At 36.2% G+C, this 18,191-nt stretch overlaps 1 protein-coding gene across 1 annotated transcript in view; it reads left to right on the top strand.

Moving 5' to 3' along the window:
* Ranbp21 (exportin-5-like protein Ranbp21) overlaps nt 1-18,191 on the top strand; it is a 425,699-nt gene that overhangs the window by 76,694 nt on the left and 330,814 nt on the right. The window contains exon 6 of the mRNA XM_090399635.1: nt 17,247-17,429. Within this exon, the coding sequence (XP_090255761.1) occupies nt 17,247-17,429 (183 nt within the window). The remainder of the gene's footprint in view (nt 1-17,246; nt 17,430-18,191) is intronic.

The raw sequence follows: 18,191 nt of genomic DNA, 5'->3' as shown, positions 1-18,191 counted from the left end.
TGCCCCCTAAACTTGAACTCCTTATTCACCAACACTCCTAAATTTCTTGCCTAATCAATTTCCTGGAGTACAGTTCCACCAATGTAGTAAACTGCTGCTAATCTTTTCACCCCAAAATGTATAACCTTACATTTTGCCACATTAAATTGACATCCATTCTCCACCTCCCATGCACCATCAACATCCAGCCCTTGCAGTTTTACATGCCATGGCACTGAGCCAAGCACACTCCTAAGCTTGTCATACTTACCAGCCCGGTAATTCCACATGTGCCCTGTCTTAATTGTAAATTCCACTCCTTTATCCACCTCCCAAGTCATGATCACTCTCACCAATTGGTGGCAACATGGTCATGTTCGTTACAGCCACATTCTCAGATGCGATTACTAGGTCAAGCACTCTTCCCCCTAGTATTTTCCATTACATGCTGTCGCAGATAGTTGTCCGTTAATAACCGCATAAAATTTAATTTCTTCCTCCCATGTGCCCTCTCCTCCTTCCAGTCAATGTTACCACAATTGAAATCCCCCCATAATAATTACCCTCCTTCCACTCATTTCTTCTATTTGCCTATGCATACTATCCCCACCATCTATTCCATCACCTGCTCTATAGCAGCACCCAATTGTATATTTTGTTCTGCTAGCCTCTATCTCACACCAAATGGCCTCAAATGTGCTCTTTTCTCTATCCTGCAGTTCAACTTCTATACTCCTTGGCTGCAACTAATCAGCTGTCATCAATAACGCTCCTCCCCCTTTTTATTCTCCCTGTCACTCCTGAACACGCTATACCCGTCACATTCAATCCCACTAGCTTTATCATCTTCTGTCAGCCATGTTTCACTAATACCAACAACCTGTGGTCTGGAAGTGCCAACCAAGGCCAAAAACTCCTCCTTCTTATTCCTAATACTCCTTGCATTAGTGTACATGAATTGCAGAAGCCCGTTAGTCCCATCCCTACTTTGATGCCTTATGCTAACTATCCCGTTCTGATTTGTTGTCCGTACTCGCTCAGGCATATTATACTCATTCATACACTCAAATGTCTCCCTAAAGTCTGCATATCTACTCCCCCCCCCTTAATACATCTAGTTTCCCTGAGTCTGTACATCCACTTCATTCATCAACACTTTTTCAAGCCTCTGTACCAAATCCATTCAAATGTAAACCATCTGTCTTATATAAATCCTTTTGCCCATCGAACTCACTCCACACATCCACAAATTCCACACCACTCTCCATGTATAACTCGCGCATAAAGTCATTGGCAATTATGGCCCTCCTTCTAAACACTTCACTGTCATACTGCGGCAAAATACTCACCATCCTAACTCTCTCACTCTTCTCTTTTGCTACCTCAAGTAATTCCCTCATATCCTCTATCATTTCCATTTTGTCTTCTTTCAAATCATTTGTTCGTGCCACGACTATCATTTCTTTCACCCTCTGTTTTTGTGCTCTAATAGACTCACTGACATCCTTAATGTTCACACCCGGTTGGTATGATTTTTGTCAAACTCTCAACTATTACACCTCTTAATAACGAATCTCCATACAGCACTCGCTCCTTCATTTTGTTTACGTTTACGAACATTCTCTTATTTTTCGTATCAGACTTTTGCCGTTTATTAGTTGGTACGTTCGGTACACATTTTGCATATGCTCCAGCTGCTGATTTGCTCTATGTATCGCTCCACTCAACCATGCGATCTCACTACTTGCATCTATCTCACCATTTTCATTATCATTTAAATCATCCATTCGTTCTGTATTTTTACCTTCAATTACACTTTCAATGTCGCTCTCACACCTATCTGGTACTACCTTGCAATTTCTTATCACATCACTATTTTCTGTATTCTGACTTTCTTTAACAATATCACTCTCACCACCCAAAACACGCTTTAGATCCTCATTCTCTTTCCACTTTCTGCACATATTCACTCCACTATCACCATCTAACCAGACTCCAACCGCTCTCTGCAAAGCATACATCTCACAGACAGTGCATTGCATAAACGCTTTTATATCCAAATTCTTAAACAAAAATGGTGACCTGGCTGCCATTTTTTTTAATCAGTGCCATGTGGATGCTATCGTATCTTAAAAATAATAATTGAAATAACACAGAAAACACACAAAAATCGCACAGACACACTAAGATACGAAAAGCAAACAATACTACATAAAATTCTATTAAAATTGCCAGTGATAACATAAAATACTACTGATCTTTTCAGGAGCTCTCGACAAGCCGATGATCATATCAGTGTGACACCTACTGACTCAATTTATATAAATACTGGGGTTAACTCACGACACACTTTGTCCAAGTGTCATTTAGCACTTCTGAAGGTATACTGAGTCTTGGTTGAAGGAGGAAAACCTTCAGTAATAAAAATCAATAAACAACAAGCAATTGTTGAAATGTAGATAACACATGTTCACTTGAAATCTGACAAAACAGCAGGGGAAGGCAGAAGCAATAAAATTATATTGTTGTTCACTTCACTCCTCTTATTATTCATCATTCTGCTGCTACAAATTATTGTAGTGCCAGAATGATGGGTAATAAAAGGGGGTGAAGTGAACAACAATATAGTTTTATTGCTTCTGCCTTTGAACATTCTAACGCCATTTTTTTTTTTTTTTTTTTTAAGTCTCCATTTGATTTCAATAATTTTTACTTATTCAATTTTAATTTGGTTGGATAATTAAAAAATATGTATTTACTTAAGTAATTCAAGTCTGCCTGCAGACCATAGGTTGAAAAACACTGCATTAAGTAACTGATCTTGCCATATTTTAACAACATCATGAACTTCAGTACCACTAAAAAAACCAGTACCAAGCTCTCCACACGTGATCTGTTCTCTCTAATCTTCTCTTTGGCAGAGTGTAGTTCAATGTTATAAATATTGTGATTGAATTTGATGTTTGCATTACATTAAAAAAAAATAATAATTACTTCATTTCGCTAGCAGAAATAATAAAAAAAAATGAGTAGGATTTAATGATATCCCAGTATGCATGAGTTTGGCAGAAAGTTTAGTGGAATTGATGCAGATGTTGAGAAGATGCATTTTTGCTTGAGAAAAATTGTTAGAATAAAGAAAGACAGTTATTGCTTAAAACTCTTGTACTGACAAATGGGTATTTAACATTTCTGAACATCTATTGATAGATGCTAAAGGACATGATTTTGCCTTTGTATCTAAAACCATTTCATATATATATATATATATATATATATATTTTTTTTTTTTTTTTTTTTGCACAACATCAAATACAATCTCTTTGGTCTTTCAAGTGATGATAATAAACTATGCATTGAAGTTGCTGCTTCACTATTTACTACCCTCTAACTTATCTACAACTGAATTCTATGCACTGCTTGCATTGAAACAAAAGTACAGTATATCTATTTTGAAAGTAGATAAAGCCTTAGTAGTAATGGATAAAGATGACTGACAGGAAGATACACAGCTTTTTTACATGACACATCTACTTATTAAGGAATAAGTTACACCTCTACCAAAGCACTGACAATTGAATGAGCTCTTCAATGAAGTTATCAGCTGGGATGACAATACAGAGAAGAAACTACATACTGGTTTTGGAAGGACTCCTTGTTTGTATTTGGTTCTTGAAAGTATATGAAGAAGGCTGCTCTGTGAGACCCTTGTGAACTGTATTTATTCTACTACATATAGAATGGCTAAGTTTTTTCCTGTCTATCAAATGCATGTATCAGTCAATCTAGATCATTTATCAAAAGACTTCCAGACATTTTCTTGAAAAAATCAAGGATAATTCCATACAAACTTCTGATATTTTAGTCTGCTTTGACATTGTTTCTCTTTTCACTAACATCCGACTCACCGACACTATTTGCCTTCTGAATGATAATTTCTCTCCAGATGTGAATTTATTCAAATTCATTATAAATTGGGATAAATGAGAATAAAGCATGTAAGAGCAAAACACCAAAATGCTCTAACTGTGGGGGGGAGACCACTCAGCATACTCCCAGAGTATACTAAGTGGTCTCCTTTCAGAAGAGGAAGGATGAAAAAGAGATACAAAAGTTAAAAACAGAGCAGTGTATCATGTATCAGGAAGCGAAGAGGCAGTATACCACAATAGTCGTAACAACATCTGCTAAACCCTCTTGCTCTAAGAGGGCAAGTGTAAAAAAGTTATCAATCAGGACAATGACACATAGATCAATCCCACCTCTTTGCAACTGCCATATTCCTGAAAGGTATGACTTGCTTGCTATCTCCTTAGAGTTAATTAGAAAAATTAATATGGACTCACTTCTGAAGATATGCCAAAAATGGTCCCACTACATTAAAATCCTGCATTTTTATAATAATAATTTAATTATTATTAAAAAAATAATGGAATATGTACCACAGAGGACCAAAGACCTCCAGGCCCTATTAAATGGCCTGTCAACAACATGGATACCTCTGCTCCCTCTCAGGAAGATAAAACGATTAATATACCGAGTGCTCTGGATGGAGCAGAATTTGATATCTTGGATATTTTTCCAGAAGAAGAAATGATGGATACTGGCTGTCTACAATTCTCAAAAAAGAAAATTTCAAGATTATTGAAAACAAAACCTCCCAACTTAGGAAGCCAGATGATGCCACCAAAAAGAAATAATGAAAACATTTCTATAGTGGAATTGTCATGGACTTTGACAAAATGGATGATATTCAGGCTCTCTTGCAGAAGTATAAACCAACAAGCTTCTTCCTGTAGGAAACATACCTGAAGCTGAATGATGATCTGGCTCTCTGTAATGTACTAGCATTTATAAGAACAGGACAAAGGAGGGACCTGCCTATGGAGGAGTCATTATCCTTGTGGGCAACCATGCCTCCTTCCACTAATCAAACTTAACACAAAAAATAGGAGCAGTTACTATCTGGCTCTCAGTCAGAATATAATAACAGTATAATGTATCTACCTTCCTCCTGCAACAGATTTCTCAAGATAACCTTGATTGTCATATTGTAGTTACCATCCCTGCTTACTTTTAAATGGGGATTTAAGTGAACTCAACACCCTTTGTGATGGTGTCCAAACAAACATGAGAGGAAAAGTTGTTGAGTGTATGCTCAACAACTGCATTGAGCATACACTCGGCAGGAAGCAATTGCATCCTCCATATGCCTACCTGAACATTCGCTGCAATCAACTTAACTGTCTGTTCATTAGGAAACTGATGACAGCCTATTTGGGAGCGATCACTTTTCTGAATGGGCAACCATGTATTACATCACGAATATCACAGTTGAAAATTCATCTAGCTGACTGGTCCGCTTACCAATATTTGATTCTGTGTCAGACAGCTCATCTCCTATCAGTGATGCAGTGAATCGTGTAATAGAGTGTATTATAGGAACAGCCAAACCTGCAATTCTTAAAATATCTAGTCACTTTTCATATATTCTTAAGCATGATATTTGCACCAAAGAGGCCCAAAAGAAAGCTTTGAGTTACTTTTTGCCTAATTGTTTTCAAATGTACTCAAGTCCAAGTAAGATACATCTGTCATCATAGCCAGAAGGGTTCCTGAATCCAATATATGTCTTCTATATCAGAATCCACCAGCAGCAAAGAAGTAGAGAAAAAAATCCAGAAAAAAATGAAAAGCAGATATGCTACCCACTATCTCTCCATCCTAGATCACAATAGTTGCACATATGCTGACCTAATAGCAACTGCCAACACACTTGGGGAGATTTTTACAAAAAACAAATCAGCAATTCTTCTTATCTCCACAAGTTCTTTGCCCAAAACTGAAAAGTGTAGAAACAACAAATTCTCTTTTTTTCGAATAGCACTGAATAATGCATGTGATTCACTAAAGAGGAAAAGACATCTATTGCCATCGTCCATTGATCAGCTGTTGTATCTTTACAACAGAATTTACTGTGAGAGCATATTTTATGGACACCTGACAAAACGCAATTATTATTCTCTCCTAACCCAAGGATGGATAATATAACTACTGTCCAATTGCTCTCACCAGCTGCTTGTGCAAGTTTCTGAAAAAAAATGTTTAACTGTTATCATTTGAGTTTTCTTGGAGAGAAGCATATTACCTTTTTTCCAGAACACAATCTGGCTTCTGAAAATATCCTTCTACAACTTATCATCTAGTCCAGCTGAAGCATCCATTAGAAATGCCTTCTTAAAATATTAGTATCTGTTTTCTTAATTCTGAAATGCCTACATAAATTTGGTCTTAGATAGAATCTCCCTCTTTTTATCAAGAACTTCTTATCTAATTGACTCTTCCAAGCTTGAGTGGGAAACCATTCTCTCATAGTGTGACGCTTTTTTGCAGTCTAGGTCAACTTGATAAGAGAACAACTTCCTCTTACAATAAGTAATGACCTCTACCTGGATGACCACCATATTCTGTGATTCGTGTAAAATGAGGGTCATAGAAACACAGCTGCAGCAAGCCATTGACCATCTCTCAAAATACATAATTGCAAATGAGTTCAGATTTTCACAGCAGAAGATAGTTTGCTGCAGACATTGTCTTCAATCTGACCCAGAACTTTGACTAGGACAAACATTCATCCCAGATGCACCAAAGCCAAGTTCATGTGAAACTGAGTTTAATGTGAAATCGCAATTCACATTAAACTCGGTTACCTCCTCATCATCATCATCAAATTCCTGCTATGTACCCTCAAGGAGTGTACAGGATATAATAGTACTACATGAAAAAAAATTACATCATTACTAACTTCCTATCTACAATTTTCCTCCAAATCAGTCTGTTACTTGTCAAGATTCCAACATTATCAGATCTTATATTTCTATCGTCTAAGGCACTTTGTATCATATCAATCCACCTATATCTTGGTCTTCTTCTGGGTCGTTTTGCTGCCAACTTGGCAGAGAACACTTGTTTCGCTAATCTTTCTTCGCCCATTCTGTTTAAGTGACCATTCCACCTGAGATTAGCTCTGCTAATGCATTCCTGGATGCTGACAATGTCAAGTTCTTTCCTAATATCCTCATTTTTAATATGATATTGCCATTGATGCCACCTGTTCACGCCTATAATCTTTCTCAGGACTCTCATATCGGTGGTCTCTAGTCTATGGTCAGGTGTTTTACTTCTGACCCAGCTCTCAGATCCATAAGTTAAAACTGGTTTTTGAACACTGTCTTTATACAGCTAATTTAGTGTTCTGACTAATTTCTCTCTTATTCCATATGAATTTATTCAATTGACTTCCCAACATACCAGCTTTGCTGATTCTGTTGTCTATATCTATATTTAATCTACAATCTTCAGTAAAAATCGTGCCTAAGTAGCTGAAATGTTTTACTTGTTCCACAGGTTCTCCATTCACAACATAGTTGACATTTTCAATGATTCTGATTATTTTCATTGTCTTTGTCTTTTTATTGCTGACCTTCATACCATATCTATTACAACAGCTATTCAATTTAGTCAGAGAATCTTGCAGACTTGTAGCAGATTTATTTAGAAGTATAACATCACATCATCCGCATGAAGCAAAGAGCTGACATTAACAGCTCCAATTCTTATATCATGTTTAATACCACTTTCCTTCATAATGTGATCCATATAGATAATGAATAACAGAGGGGATAATGTACATCCTTGTCCCACACCAGATTTCACATTAAACCATCTTCCTGTACATCCTTCAATTCTAATTGCTGACTTGCAACTCAAATAAAGACTAAGTATTGCTTGATATAATGCCCCATTGACACCATATAACTGTAGCATATTGAATAGCTTCTCTCTTGGCATCTTTTCCAGATCGACAAAACTTAAATACAGATCTTTGTTATATTCCCATGCTTTTTCGACCATTTATCGTAAAGTGAAGATCTGATCCTCACAGCCTGTGTGTGTCCTGAATCTAGCTTGTTCATTCTTCTCAACCGTTTCTCAAGTATACTTGCATAGATCATGCCAGGAACACTCACTAGGGAAATACCTCTGTAATTCTCACATTCAGTTTTATTTCCCCTTTTATAAATGGGTACTATGAGAGCTCTACTCCAATCATTGGGAATTCATCCCTCTGTCCAGGCTTTGTGAACGATGCAGTGCAGCCACTGTAAGACTCTTATACCACCATACTTCAGCATTTCTGGTCGAATATCATCTCCTGCTGCCTTTCCACATTTCAAGCCTTTGATGGCTTTTTCTACTTCAAGTATGGATATGTATTCCTGACTGCATGCCTGGTCAGTGTTTTTTACCAGGTGGCAAAATATTCTGGAGGTTGCTGTCATCACAAGCAGTGATGACAGCAACCTCCAGAATATTTTGCCACCTTGTTGATATTTATTTTCTATATTCTTGCCAAAGTCCTACCGTGACTTTTGTTTAGATAGTTTTACACAGTGTTTAGTTTACTTACATTTGTCTCTGTATTCTCTAAGAGCACAAGCTGACTTATTTGCCAGGAACCTTTGATATGCTTTCTTCTTTTTCTTCACTGCCTCTTTAACTTCCTGTGTCCACCAGGGAGTTCTAATTTTTTTATCCTTGCAGACAACCTCACCACATGCCTCTTTCAGAATCAATCAATGTTTTCTTCAGATTTTGCCACTGAATCTCTAAGGTTTGATTCCTGTTCTCAAACTCTTTCATTTTCTCTTCAATAATCTTTGCATATGTTAGTCTGCAGTTCACATATGAGAGCTGCTCAAATTTTATTCACTTTAAAACTTTCTTACATGTTATTCTTTTCAATATGAAATTCAATTTTATCCTGCTCAAGACTAAATAGTGATCACTTCCAATTTCAAATTATCTGTACACTGTGGTGTCCTGCACCAGGGAGAAAACATCACTATCAACAATAACATAGTCAGACTTTTCTTATTCCTAGCCTCTTCTCTCCATGTGAATTTGTGCACATTTTTATGTTGGAACATGGTGTTAGTAATAACCAGTCCATGTCCTGAGCAGAAATCCAACAGATATTTGCCATCATTATTAGCTTTGCTCTTTTCTCCAAATTTTCCCGAAATATTTTTGTATGGTTCACAATCATTTCCTACTCTGCTATTTAGATCCCCAACAAGGACCAACTTTTCCTTTTTCATGGTGTCAGTTGCTTTTTATAAAGCCTCAAAAAATTCCTCCACTTCTACCTTAGTAGAACCTTCTGTGGGACCATAGACACAAATAAGTTTCATTGTCCAGTTCCCCATTCTCATATTTGCCCACATCACTCTACTTGAGACTGCCTGCTATTCAAGAAGATTAGCCTCACATTTTGTGTTGAATACTATGGCTACTGCTTCTTTTCCTTGATTGTCATTGCCTGAATATAACATTTTGTATGTATTGCTCAGAAAGATCTCACCAATTTTGGTCTTTTTTGTTTCAGTCACACCTATTATATCGATCTGGTACTTATCTAATTCCTCAGCTAGCTCCATTTCTTTGCCATTCAGGTTTCTTACGTTGATAGTACCGATCTTTAACTCTGGTGATGTTGAGTTGGGCTGTGTTTTCAGATTTGTTCAAGTAGTTGACTCTTCGCTGTTCGTCCTGGTTCCCTGGCAAAAACAACGTGGGCCTTGTTTAACTGGCGACTCCCCAGCTGGTATGAAATTTTGTCATGTTGTACCATCATTTTTTATTTTGGTTTAACCAATAAGAATACAATTTGGTCAGCTAAATCCCAAATTGCCAGCCCATCCTCGTTCGTTCAGTATCCAGGTAGATACCCAACAGGGTGTGCCACGAGAAGGTGAGGATTGGACATTAGGTCAGATGCCCTGGTCGGTTCTCGGTATTCCTTTAAAGGCTATGTGGAAGTCTCCTCTCAATTATGCAGCTTTGACCCTTAAGCACCCCGTGTCAATTATGAGATAACTGCCGTAAAGCAATGAACATTCTACACATTCTATCTTCCACCTGTTGGGGTGCTGACTGATATTCTTTGCTTTGTTTGTACAGGGCATTGATAAAATCAAAGCTTTATTCTGTGCTTCTTTCATTTATATTCCAAGTCTCTGCTTCTACGAGGAAGAGTATATTGCATTGGCTAGACCCTATTCACCATCAAAATCAGAATTTGCAATTTGAATGTCGCCTATCCCTACTCTGTGCATCAAAGCAAATGAGTCATATGAATGAATGATTAATGCATTGATTAAGGCAAATGAATGAGTAGCTACTGTAATAAATTTAATATGAAAATCAGTGATAAAAAGACTGGAAATAGGCATGAATGTGAAAACATTAGTTGCATCCTAAAGGAGAACCCATAGAAGAAGGAAAAAAAATTTCATGTATTTAGGCACAATTTTTAGTGAAGATTGGCAATTATGTGTGCAAAGAGAGAATAGAATACGCAGGGTTCGACAAATTATGAAAAATTATACTCACCACAAGGGAAAAAAAAGTAAAAGCCAAGAACAGGAAGAAGAGTAAAAAGAACATTGATTTTTTGGAAAATATAATTTATGTAATATACTTTTAGTAAGTTGACTTATTGTTTTTATATAATTTTATCTGTTTTTAAAGTTCAGAAAGAATATTTAGAAAGAAAACTTTTTATTTAATAAAAACATTACTATTTTGTCCACTATGTGCTACTATCCATCATGCAGAGTCTACTCACCACAGGCGAGTGTATTTGTCGAGCCTTGAGGATAAGCATTGCCAGTATGGTCAGGAGTTATACCGGCTGTATAAATTTATATGGAATAAGGAAGAAATTACTCAAAACAAGACCAACTGTATACAGGATAAGGTGTTCGTATCAAATATAAGTTATGGATTTGGGTTATTAATAAAGCAGTTAAAGACTGGAAAGATTTCTGAGAAAAATTAAGTTAGTGAACATGTAGCTTCAATGATCAAATCATATTAATAATGTAGATATTAGCAAGGAACTTTGGCATTTTTAGTATTCAGGAATGTGTGAACAAAACTAATCTCATTGATATGGTTGACCGAGTGGTTAGTGTATCTGCTCTCCAACCAAAAGGCTGCAGGTTCGAATCCCGCCATGGGCATGAATGTTTGTGATTGTAAAAATACTAGTGGAGGCAGTCAGTGGTAGATGATGAAGGTAGTTGGTTGGTTGGTTGGTTGGTAGAGACGGAGAGCTGTAGAGCAGGTGCCCTCCCTCAATGAGTCTGTGGACTCCCTGGAGGTGTTATGCAATAATAATAATATGGTTACTGAAACAGAATGGGAAAGAATAGATTAGCAGAGCATGTATTTGATGGCAGGGAGAAAACTGAGAGGAAGACCAAGATCTAGGTGGACTTATTCAGTGACAGGTGCCTTAGAACAGCGCTTCCCAAACTGTGCCTCCCCCCCTGTCTTGGAGGCATAGGTTTTGTTGAGGGGGGGCGTGAAATAATGAAAACAAATTTAAAATGTTTTAAGACTAAGTAGATTTTTTTTTATTTTAAAAGAAACATATTTAACTTTTATTATTTATTATTTCTTTTTTGTTATTTTTTATATTTTAATGGAAAAATTCACACGTTGGTGTTGGTTCACAAACTTTGCTTCCTGCGTATTTCGGTGCTTAATGAATATTAGTAAATATTGCTTATTCATATGTTTCATTTCAAAGCAGTAGTTAATTGTATTTACTTCGAATGCTCTCCAGGGAAGCTCCAAATCTTTCTGTCCCTTTCATCACGCGTTCGTAATCAGGGACTGTTGATATTGACTTTATATACATATCAAAACTCGTTTTATATTATCACTGTCATCCGAGCTAGTTTTCTGTTACCAGTAAAAGTTTATGAAAGTATAAAAGTTTTATACTTCACACATGTAAAAAAAGCTTAAACAAGTTCATGTGGGGAAATCGCTTGCAGTGGTAAACAACATGCCCTCCCTAACAGCCACTATGCTGCAGAGGCAATAAAAACAAGTACTTTTATTATGCCAGTGAATAAGGTATGAGGAGTCTGTGTAATATATTTCTTAACAAATAGTGCAATTAGAATTAGAGACAACTGGGATAAAAACACACTAATTAATGAATCACATCCCCTCATACAGAAACTATGCTGTATAGACTGAAACAAAACCATATGTTGCATGAGCAAACACAGTATCTAACTAAAAACTATTGTTATTAATTAGATGTGTGTGAGTTCGATTTCCCAAGGCAGCAATAAAATTCAACCGAACATGTTAAAATTCGTAAAAGTGTTAAAATTAAGTAATATATATATATATAATGAATGTTATGGCAGTTTCGCATATGGAATTCAGTTGAAGAGAGTTAGCATTTCAACTCAATTGTCAACTATGCTTTTATCTTTCAGTTGCACGATCTTTTGTTAATACTGCACCAATCATATGCACGTTTTAATAACCTGCCTTTGCTGTCTGTTTCGCACTAGACTTAATTACCGTAAAGGGAGAAAAGTCACAAAAGAGAAAAATGTTTCTGTTCCGGGGATTCCCTTATTCAGGTAATATTCACTAATTTCATGTTATCAGTCTGTGGTGTGCCAGTATCGGTAAGTGGTGATATTATTTGATCTATTCTACATTAAAAAATTTAACCCTGAGATGGATAAGTGGCTGATAAAAAAAAATAAAAAAAAAATCCTGCGAACAATCAGAAGAAGCAGAAACAGACTCAAAAAAAAAAAGGACAGTATTTCATATTTTACCAGAACAGCCCGCATAGTCTTCAGAACCAAACGGTAAGAGGCAAAAAATGTAATATATGCATTTGATTTTTGCAATATTCGCTGTGTATGTTTTGTATTGAATATAAATACAATAAATATTATAATAATATATCTCTATTACAATTTTTTTTCGAGGGGGGCCGTGAAATATTTTAATTTTTGCAAAGGGGGCCCTGACATCCAGAAGTTTGGGAAGCACTGCCCTACAAGACCAAAATATAAGATATGAAAATTTTGGGGGTACTGCAAGTTAACAGAATAATTTAGAGAAAAATTCTCAATAACAAGACAATAATGATATAAACTTTTCATGTAATATTATCATATCCTGTACCCCCCTTTGCAGATGCATATCGGGAATATGATGATAATGGTGTGCTTGACTTAATTTTGATATTATTTGTCAAGCTATAAAATTCGCATCAGAATACACTGTTGCCAGAAGTATATCGAGACTGCAACTGTTTGTATTTCCCATCAAGACAAGGTGGGGCCTTTTTTTTTTGCTGCTGCTGCTACAGCCATTACCCTTCGGGGTATGCTCTCCACTAAGTTCGGGTAAACTGCCTGGAATTCATTTCCATTCCTCTATAGTATGGCAAACAGCTGATGAGTGTCAGCTGGGCGAGTAGGTTTGGCATGCAACTTTCACTCCAGTCCCAAAGATGTTCAATAGGGTTGAGGTCGGTGCTTTGAGCTGGACAGTTTAGTTCTTACACCTCCATGTCTTCAAACCATGGAGCTAGGACCGTTGCTTTGTGAGCAGGTGCTGGTATAGAAAAGGACCTATTCCAAACTGTTGCTACAGTGTAGGAAGAACGGAATTGTTCAAAATGTCATCATGGGCATCAGCATTTAAAGATCTGGACACAGAAACCAGTGGGCCCAGTCCAAACCAGGAAAAACAGCCAAGAACATTATGTTACCACATCCAAATTTCACGATCAATACAAGATATTCCTGTAAATATCATTTACCAGGCATCCACCAGTTCTAGACACATCCATCAGATTGCCGGATCATGTACTACAATTCATTGCTCCACGGGACTGGATCAATTCCATTGATCCACAGTCCAGTGACAGTGTTGTTTGCACCATTCCAGACAATGCCAGGTATTGGTAGCTATAATCAAGGGCTTGTGAGCTGCAAGACAACTCAAGGGCAAACACCTCCCGGTGAATAGTTCTGTCAGTGTCGTGCATTCCAGAGCTCTTGCAGAAGTTATTTGCAGTGGTTGCTAAGGCTAACTGACAGATTTACTGTGACAACACGTTTGAGAGTTCGCGAGTTTCGATTTGTCAGTTTCTTGGGTCCCTACCATTGCAAATAACTTCAAATTTCAAATTGTCATGGGAGTTCCATGACATTTCCACTTCTCAGTAACCTTGCTGATAGTAAACTTGTGTGCTGTGACTATCATATCACATTTGAATAGCCTCAACTCTTTTCATCCACTCATCCTGATGACAAAGAATGTCTACACTGCTAATGCCCACATGCCTATGCTTATAACATGCAGGCCGCATGCGGCCCGCAGTGCTATTTATTTTGGCCCGTCTGCCCAATTGAAATTAATTAATCATACGGGGGAATATGAAATTAGACGATTTTTTCCTAGCGTTGAATTAAATTTTTCCTAAGGCGCATGTTTACGTTCATACGATTAATGTCACAATCATGTTTCTTTCAACTCGACAATAAATTGCATTTGGAGTTATTCCCACTGTCATATTTAATAACAAATTATTACAATCACTTCGAGGTTTTGTTAGCACTAGTGTCGCTGCAGGTAAATTCAAAGTTACATCTCTGTGATAACAACTTGATGTCTACTAACGAGAACGAATCGTATTACACAAAGTTGGCCGTGCCTTGACTGGCTTTGGCAGTGTAGTGGTTGATTGTAGTTGGAGTAATACATTGCATAACTGTTATCATAACCTACAGTATTGTGAGTTTTTCATCATTAGTTTTTTGTAATTAATATTGTCAATCTCAACACAATGAGCTTAAGTAAAAAACGTAAACTAGATTCGGAACAACGAGCATTTAACCCTGAGTGGACAAAATATTTTTTTACATTGTTTAAGGACAAAATAGTTTGCATTGTTTGTTGGGAATCTATCGCTGTGCCGAAAGAGTACAATCTGAGACGTCATTTTGAATTCAAACATCCTAACCTTGGCAAGTTGGATGCAAGTGAAAAGCAAATAAAAGCAGCAAAGTTATTGAAAGTCCTTAGCGGTGAGCAAGAAATGTATGTGTCACATTGTGACATTCAGTCACTGATATTTCACTGAGAATAAGTGTGATACAGTGAAATTATTAGTAAACTTTGTGTTTATGTTTAAGTGGTTTTTATTGTGAAATTTTGCAGCTATATCTGTTTGTAAATAATTTTGATTATAATTTTAATTGTAACTCTCTAAAAATATAAATATGCATGTTGTAATAGGTTTCACAGTATGATAAGAACACAGATGGTTAAGAAAATAACTATTTATTAACTTAAAGCTAATATTTCGCTGGTATTATATCCAGCATCTTGATATCACCTCATTATTCACTAATGTACCACTGATTGAAACACTTAACTTACTAAATTCACAATTTCCCTCAGATATATTTCAGTTATTTAAATTCACAGTACAGGCAGGTTATTTTACATGGAAAGGGAAAATATACAAACAATTAGATGGGACAGCTATGGGTTCACCCCTTTCTCACCCCCTTAGCCAACTTCTATATAGAACATCTGGAAAAATTAGCTATCAACACAGCCACTCTCAAACCTAGTCTCTGGCTACGCTATGTTGACGATGTGTTTGCTATTTGGCCACATGGCCCAGACACATTGAATACATTTTTAGTGCATCTAAATAGCCAGTACCCTATAATCCACTTTAAATGGAACTAGAAGCCAATGACTGCCTGCCTTTTTTGGACACACTGATCACACGTCTTCCAGAAGGTTCCTTATCATTTTCAGTTTACAGAAAACCCACACATACAGGGAGATACACAAACAATCACACCATCATCCTTCTCAACAATATGGTATCTTAAAAACACTAACCCATAGAGCTAGAGCAATCTGTTCCAATGACATTGCTATCACTGCTGAACTTTCTCACCTACGTCAAACCTTCTTAATCAATGGTTATAATCCCCACAAAATAGATAACATACTAAATGCTACCCATAAATCCCCTCTATCTACCACAGAAGACTACAAGAAAACCATCACCATCCCATACATTAAAGGCACATCTGAAAAGATATCTAGGGTGCTTAACAAACACCAACTACGCACAGTATTTAAGCCTTATATAAAATTAGCAACTCTCATCCGTTCACCTAAGGACCTATGCACTCCTTTATCACATCCAGGTGTCTATGAAGTGCCCTGTTCTTGCCTTCAAGCCTACTACGGACAGACCAGACAGGAAGAAATGTGGACATCCGCCTCAGTGAACACAAAAAATATATCCGACACTTTCGCTATGGTAAGTCGGGTCTGGCAGACCATGCTTTGGATACCCCTGCACACAGGATCAATTGGAAAGAAACAAAAGTAATGCACAGAAGCTTCTACGAGTCAGAGAGGTTGTTCCTGGAATCAACAGAAGCCTTAAAACATACTCCAAACCTTAACAAGTATGGCTGTATAAATCTACCAAAGATTTGGGAGACAGTCATCCTAAGACCAAATTAATATTTTTTAATTTATATTTTTTCAATTTGAATTTTTTTTGACTACTTCAAAACTTTGATTTTTTTTTTTTTTTAACTAGATGGCACCATATTAGGACTTTAGTCTTGTGTTGCACGCTGCAATCACTTATACTAGCCCCCACTGTTACACCGGATTGTGGTTGTCTTACATTTGTAACAAACTTTGTGTTGTGTGCTCTGAAGATGCTGGATATAATACCAGCAAAATATTAGATTTAAGTTAATAAATAGTTATTTTCTTAACCATCTGTGTTCTTATCATACCGTGAAACCTATTACAACATGTCTGATGAACACATAAGCCTATCCATGCGTGTAAATATGCATATTAATTAGTATTTACTGTAGACCTACTTACAAATTTACTTAAGTTTAGCTGCAGTGGACTAGTCTAAGATTCAAGGTCCGAAGTGATCTGGCCCTTGGTCAGGTGGTCCAAGTTGGGTTTGGCCCTCAAAGACAATCAAGTTGTGCAGGCCTGTTGTATATAGCATTGCAGATGTATATCTGCCTCATATGGGCAAGACAGCATAGAGCTATGGAGGTGTCCAGACACTTTTGACAAGATAATGTATGTTGCATTATGTAATTGGAGGTTTACAATAATGAGAAAGCTTAATAAATGATAAACAAATTAGAAAAATAGATTTTATTATTTATTTCACTTGTAGATCATTAGCTTAATTATAATAACGACATTTTCATGTCAATGAGCCTTCATTACAATAACAGGCTCATTGAGTATAATACATAATATGGAAATGATTTAGAGAAAATATTTCCTTCTAGGAAACACAAAAAGAGCTTGTGCTTCTTATATTTTTGCGGTTGGCTGAGGATATTGTAGCACTTCAGAATGTTCCTAGACAGCGCAGAAGAGAAATTTATCAAGCACTGACTTCAAATTTACGAGACATTTTTAATTTCTTTCTTTCTTCCCTCATTCAACATTATGAGAAGTATACATGCTTGGTAAGTTTAATTTAATTATTAGTTTTATATAATTTTAATCTATTTCAGTGATAAATTATGCATTATTTACATATAAGAATTTAGCTTATTGTTTTCTTGTGTACTCTAAGGTGACTGGATGTATAAGACAACTCTCAACATTTCCTTTCGAAATGTTTATTATGTGCTATACTTACTGTATAAGATTACAAATTTTACACTTACTGCTGTCATCTTTTTTTTTTGCACGTTACTTTTATCAAAAGAAATATTTCTTTTGATTATTTCAACTCGCAGTATTCCATTATGGAAACACGTGACTTTTATTTTAATATAATGTAAGCATAGAAATCATACCAGGTATTTTCTTTACTGTCATTTATGAATAATGTCTTCCAATACAAGATTATCAGTAAAATTGTTTGTTTATACCAGTCTCTGGTTTTGTATATTGTATTTCATGTGATTTCATGTATTACATGCATTTCATGTGGCATTAAGGTTTCATTAAGATTTAAATGTAAAAATTACATGCTTACCCTAATGAATATATCACTTATAATATTATCACTTAATGAATACAAATAATTATATGCAAATTATATTAATGTACTAATGTATCAATATATTAATACTCTAATTAACATAATATAAGAGTACCAGCTTTTTAGAACACCTCACACAGTACATTACTGTAGGAGATAGACGAATATTTTCCATCACTGAATTTGAAGATTCAGATTTGTACCTGGAGCATAAGACGATCACTTATTCAGTAGTTTT

Source organism: Typopeltis vanoorti, chromosome 10, assembly GCF_054136105.1.
Source record: "Typopeltis vanoorti isolate ZY-2024b chromosome 10, IOZ_Tvanoo_1.0, whole genome shotgun sequence".
NCBI classification, from domain to species: domain Eukaryota; kingdom Metazoa; phylum Arthropoda; class Arachnida; order Uropygi; family Thelyphonidae; genus Typopeltis; species Typopeltis vanoorti.
This window is presented reverse-complemented; position numbering and strand designations above follow the sequence as displayed.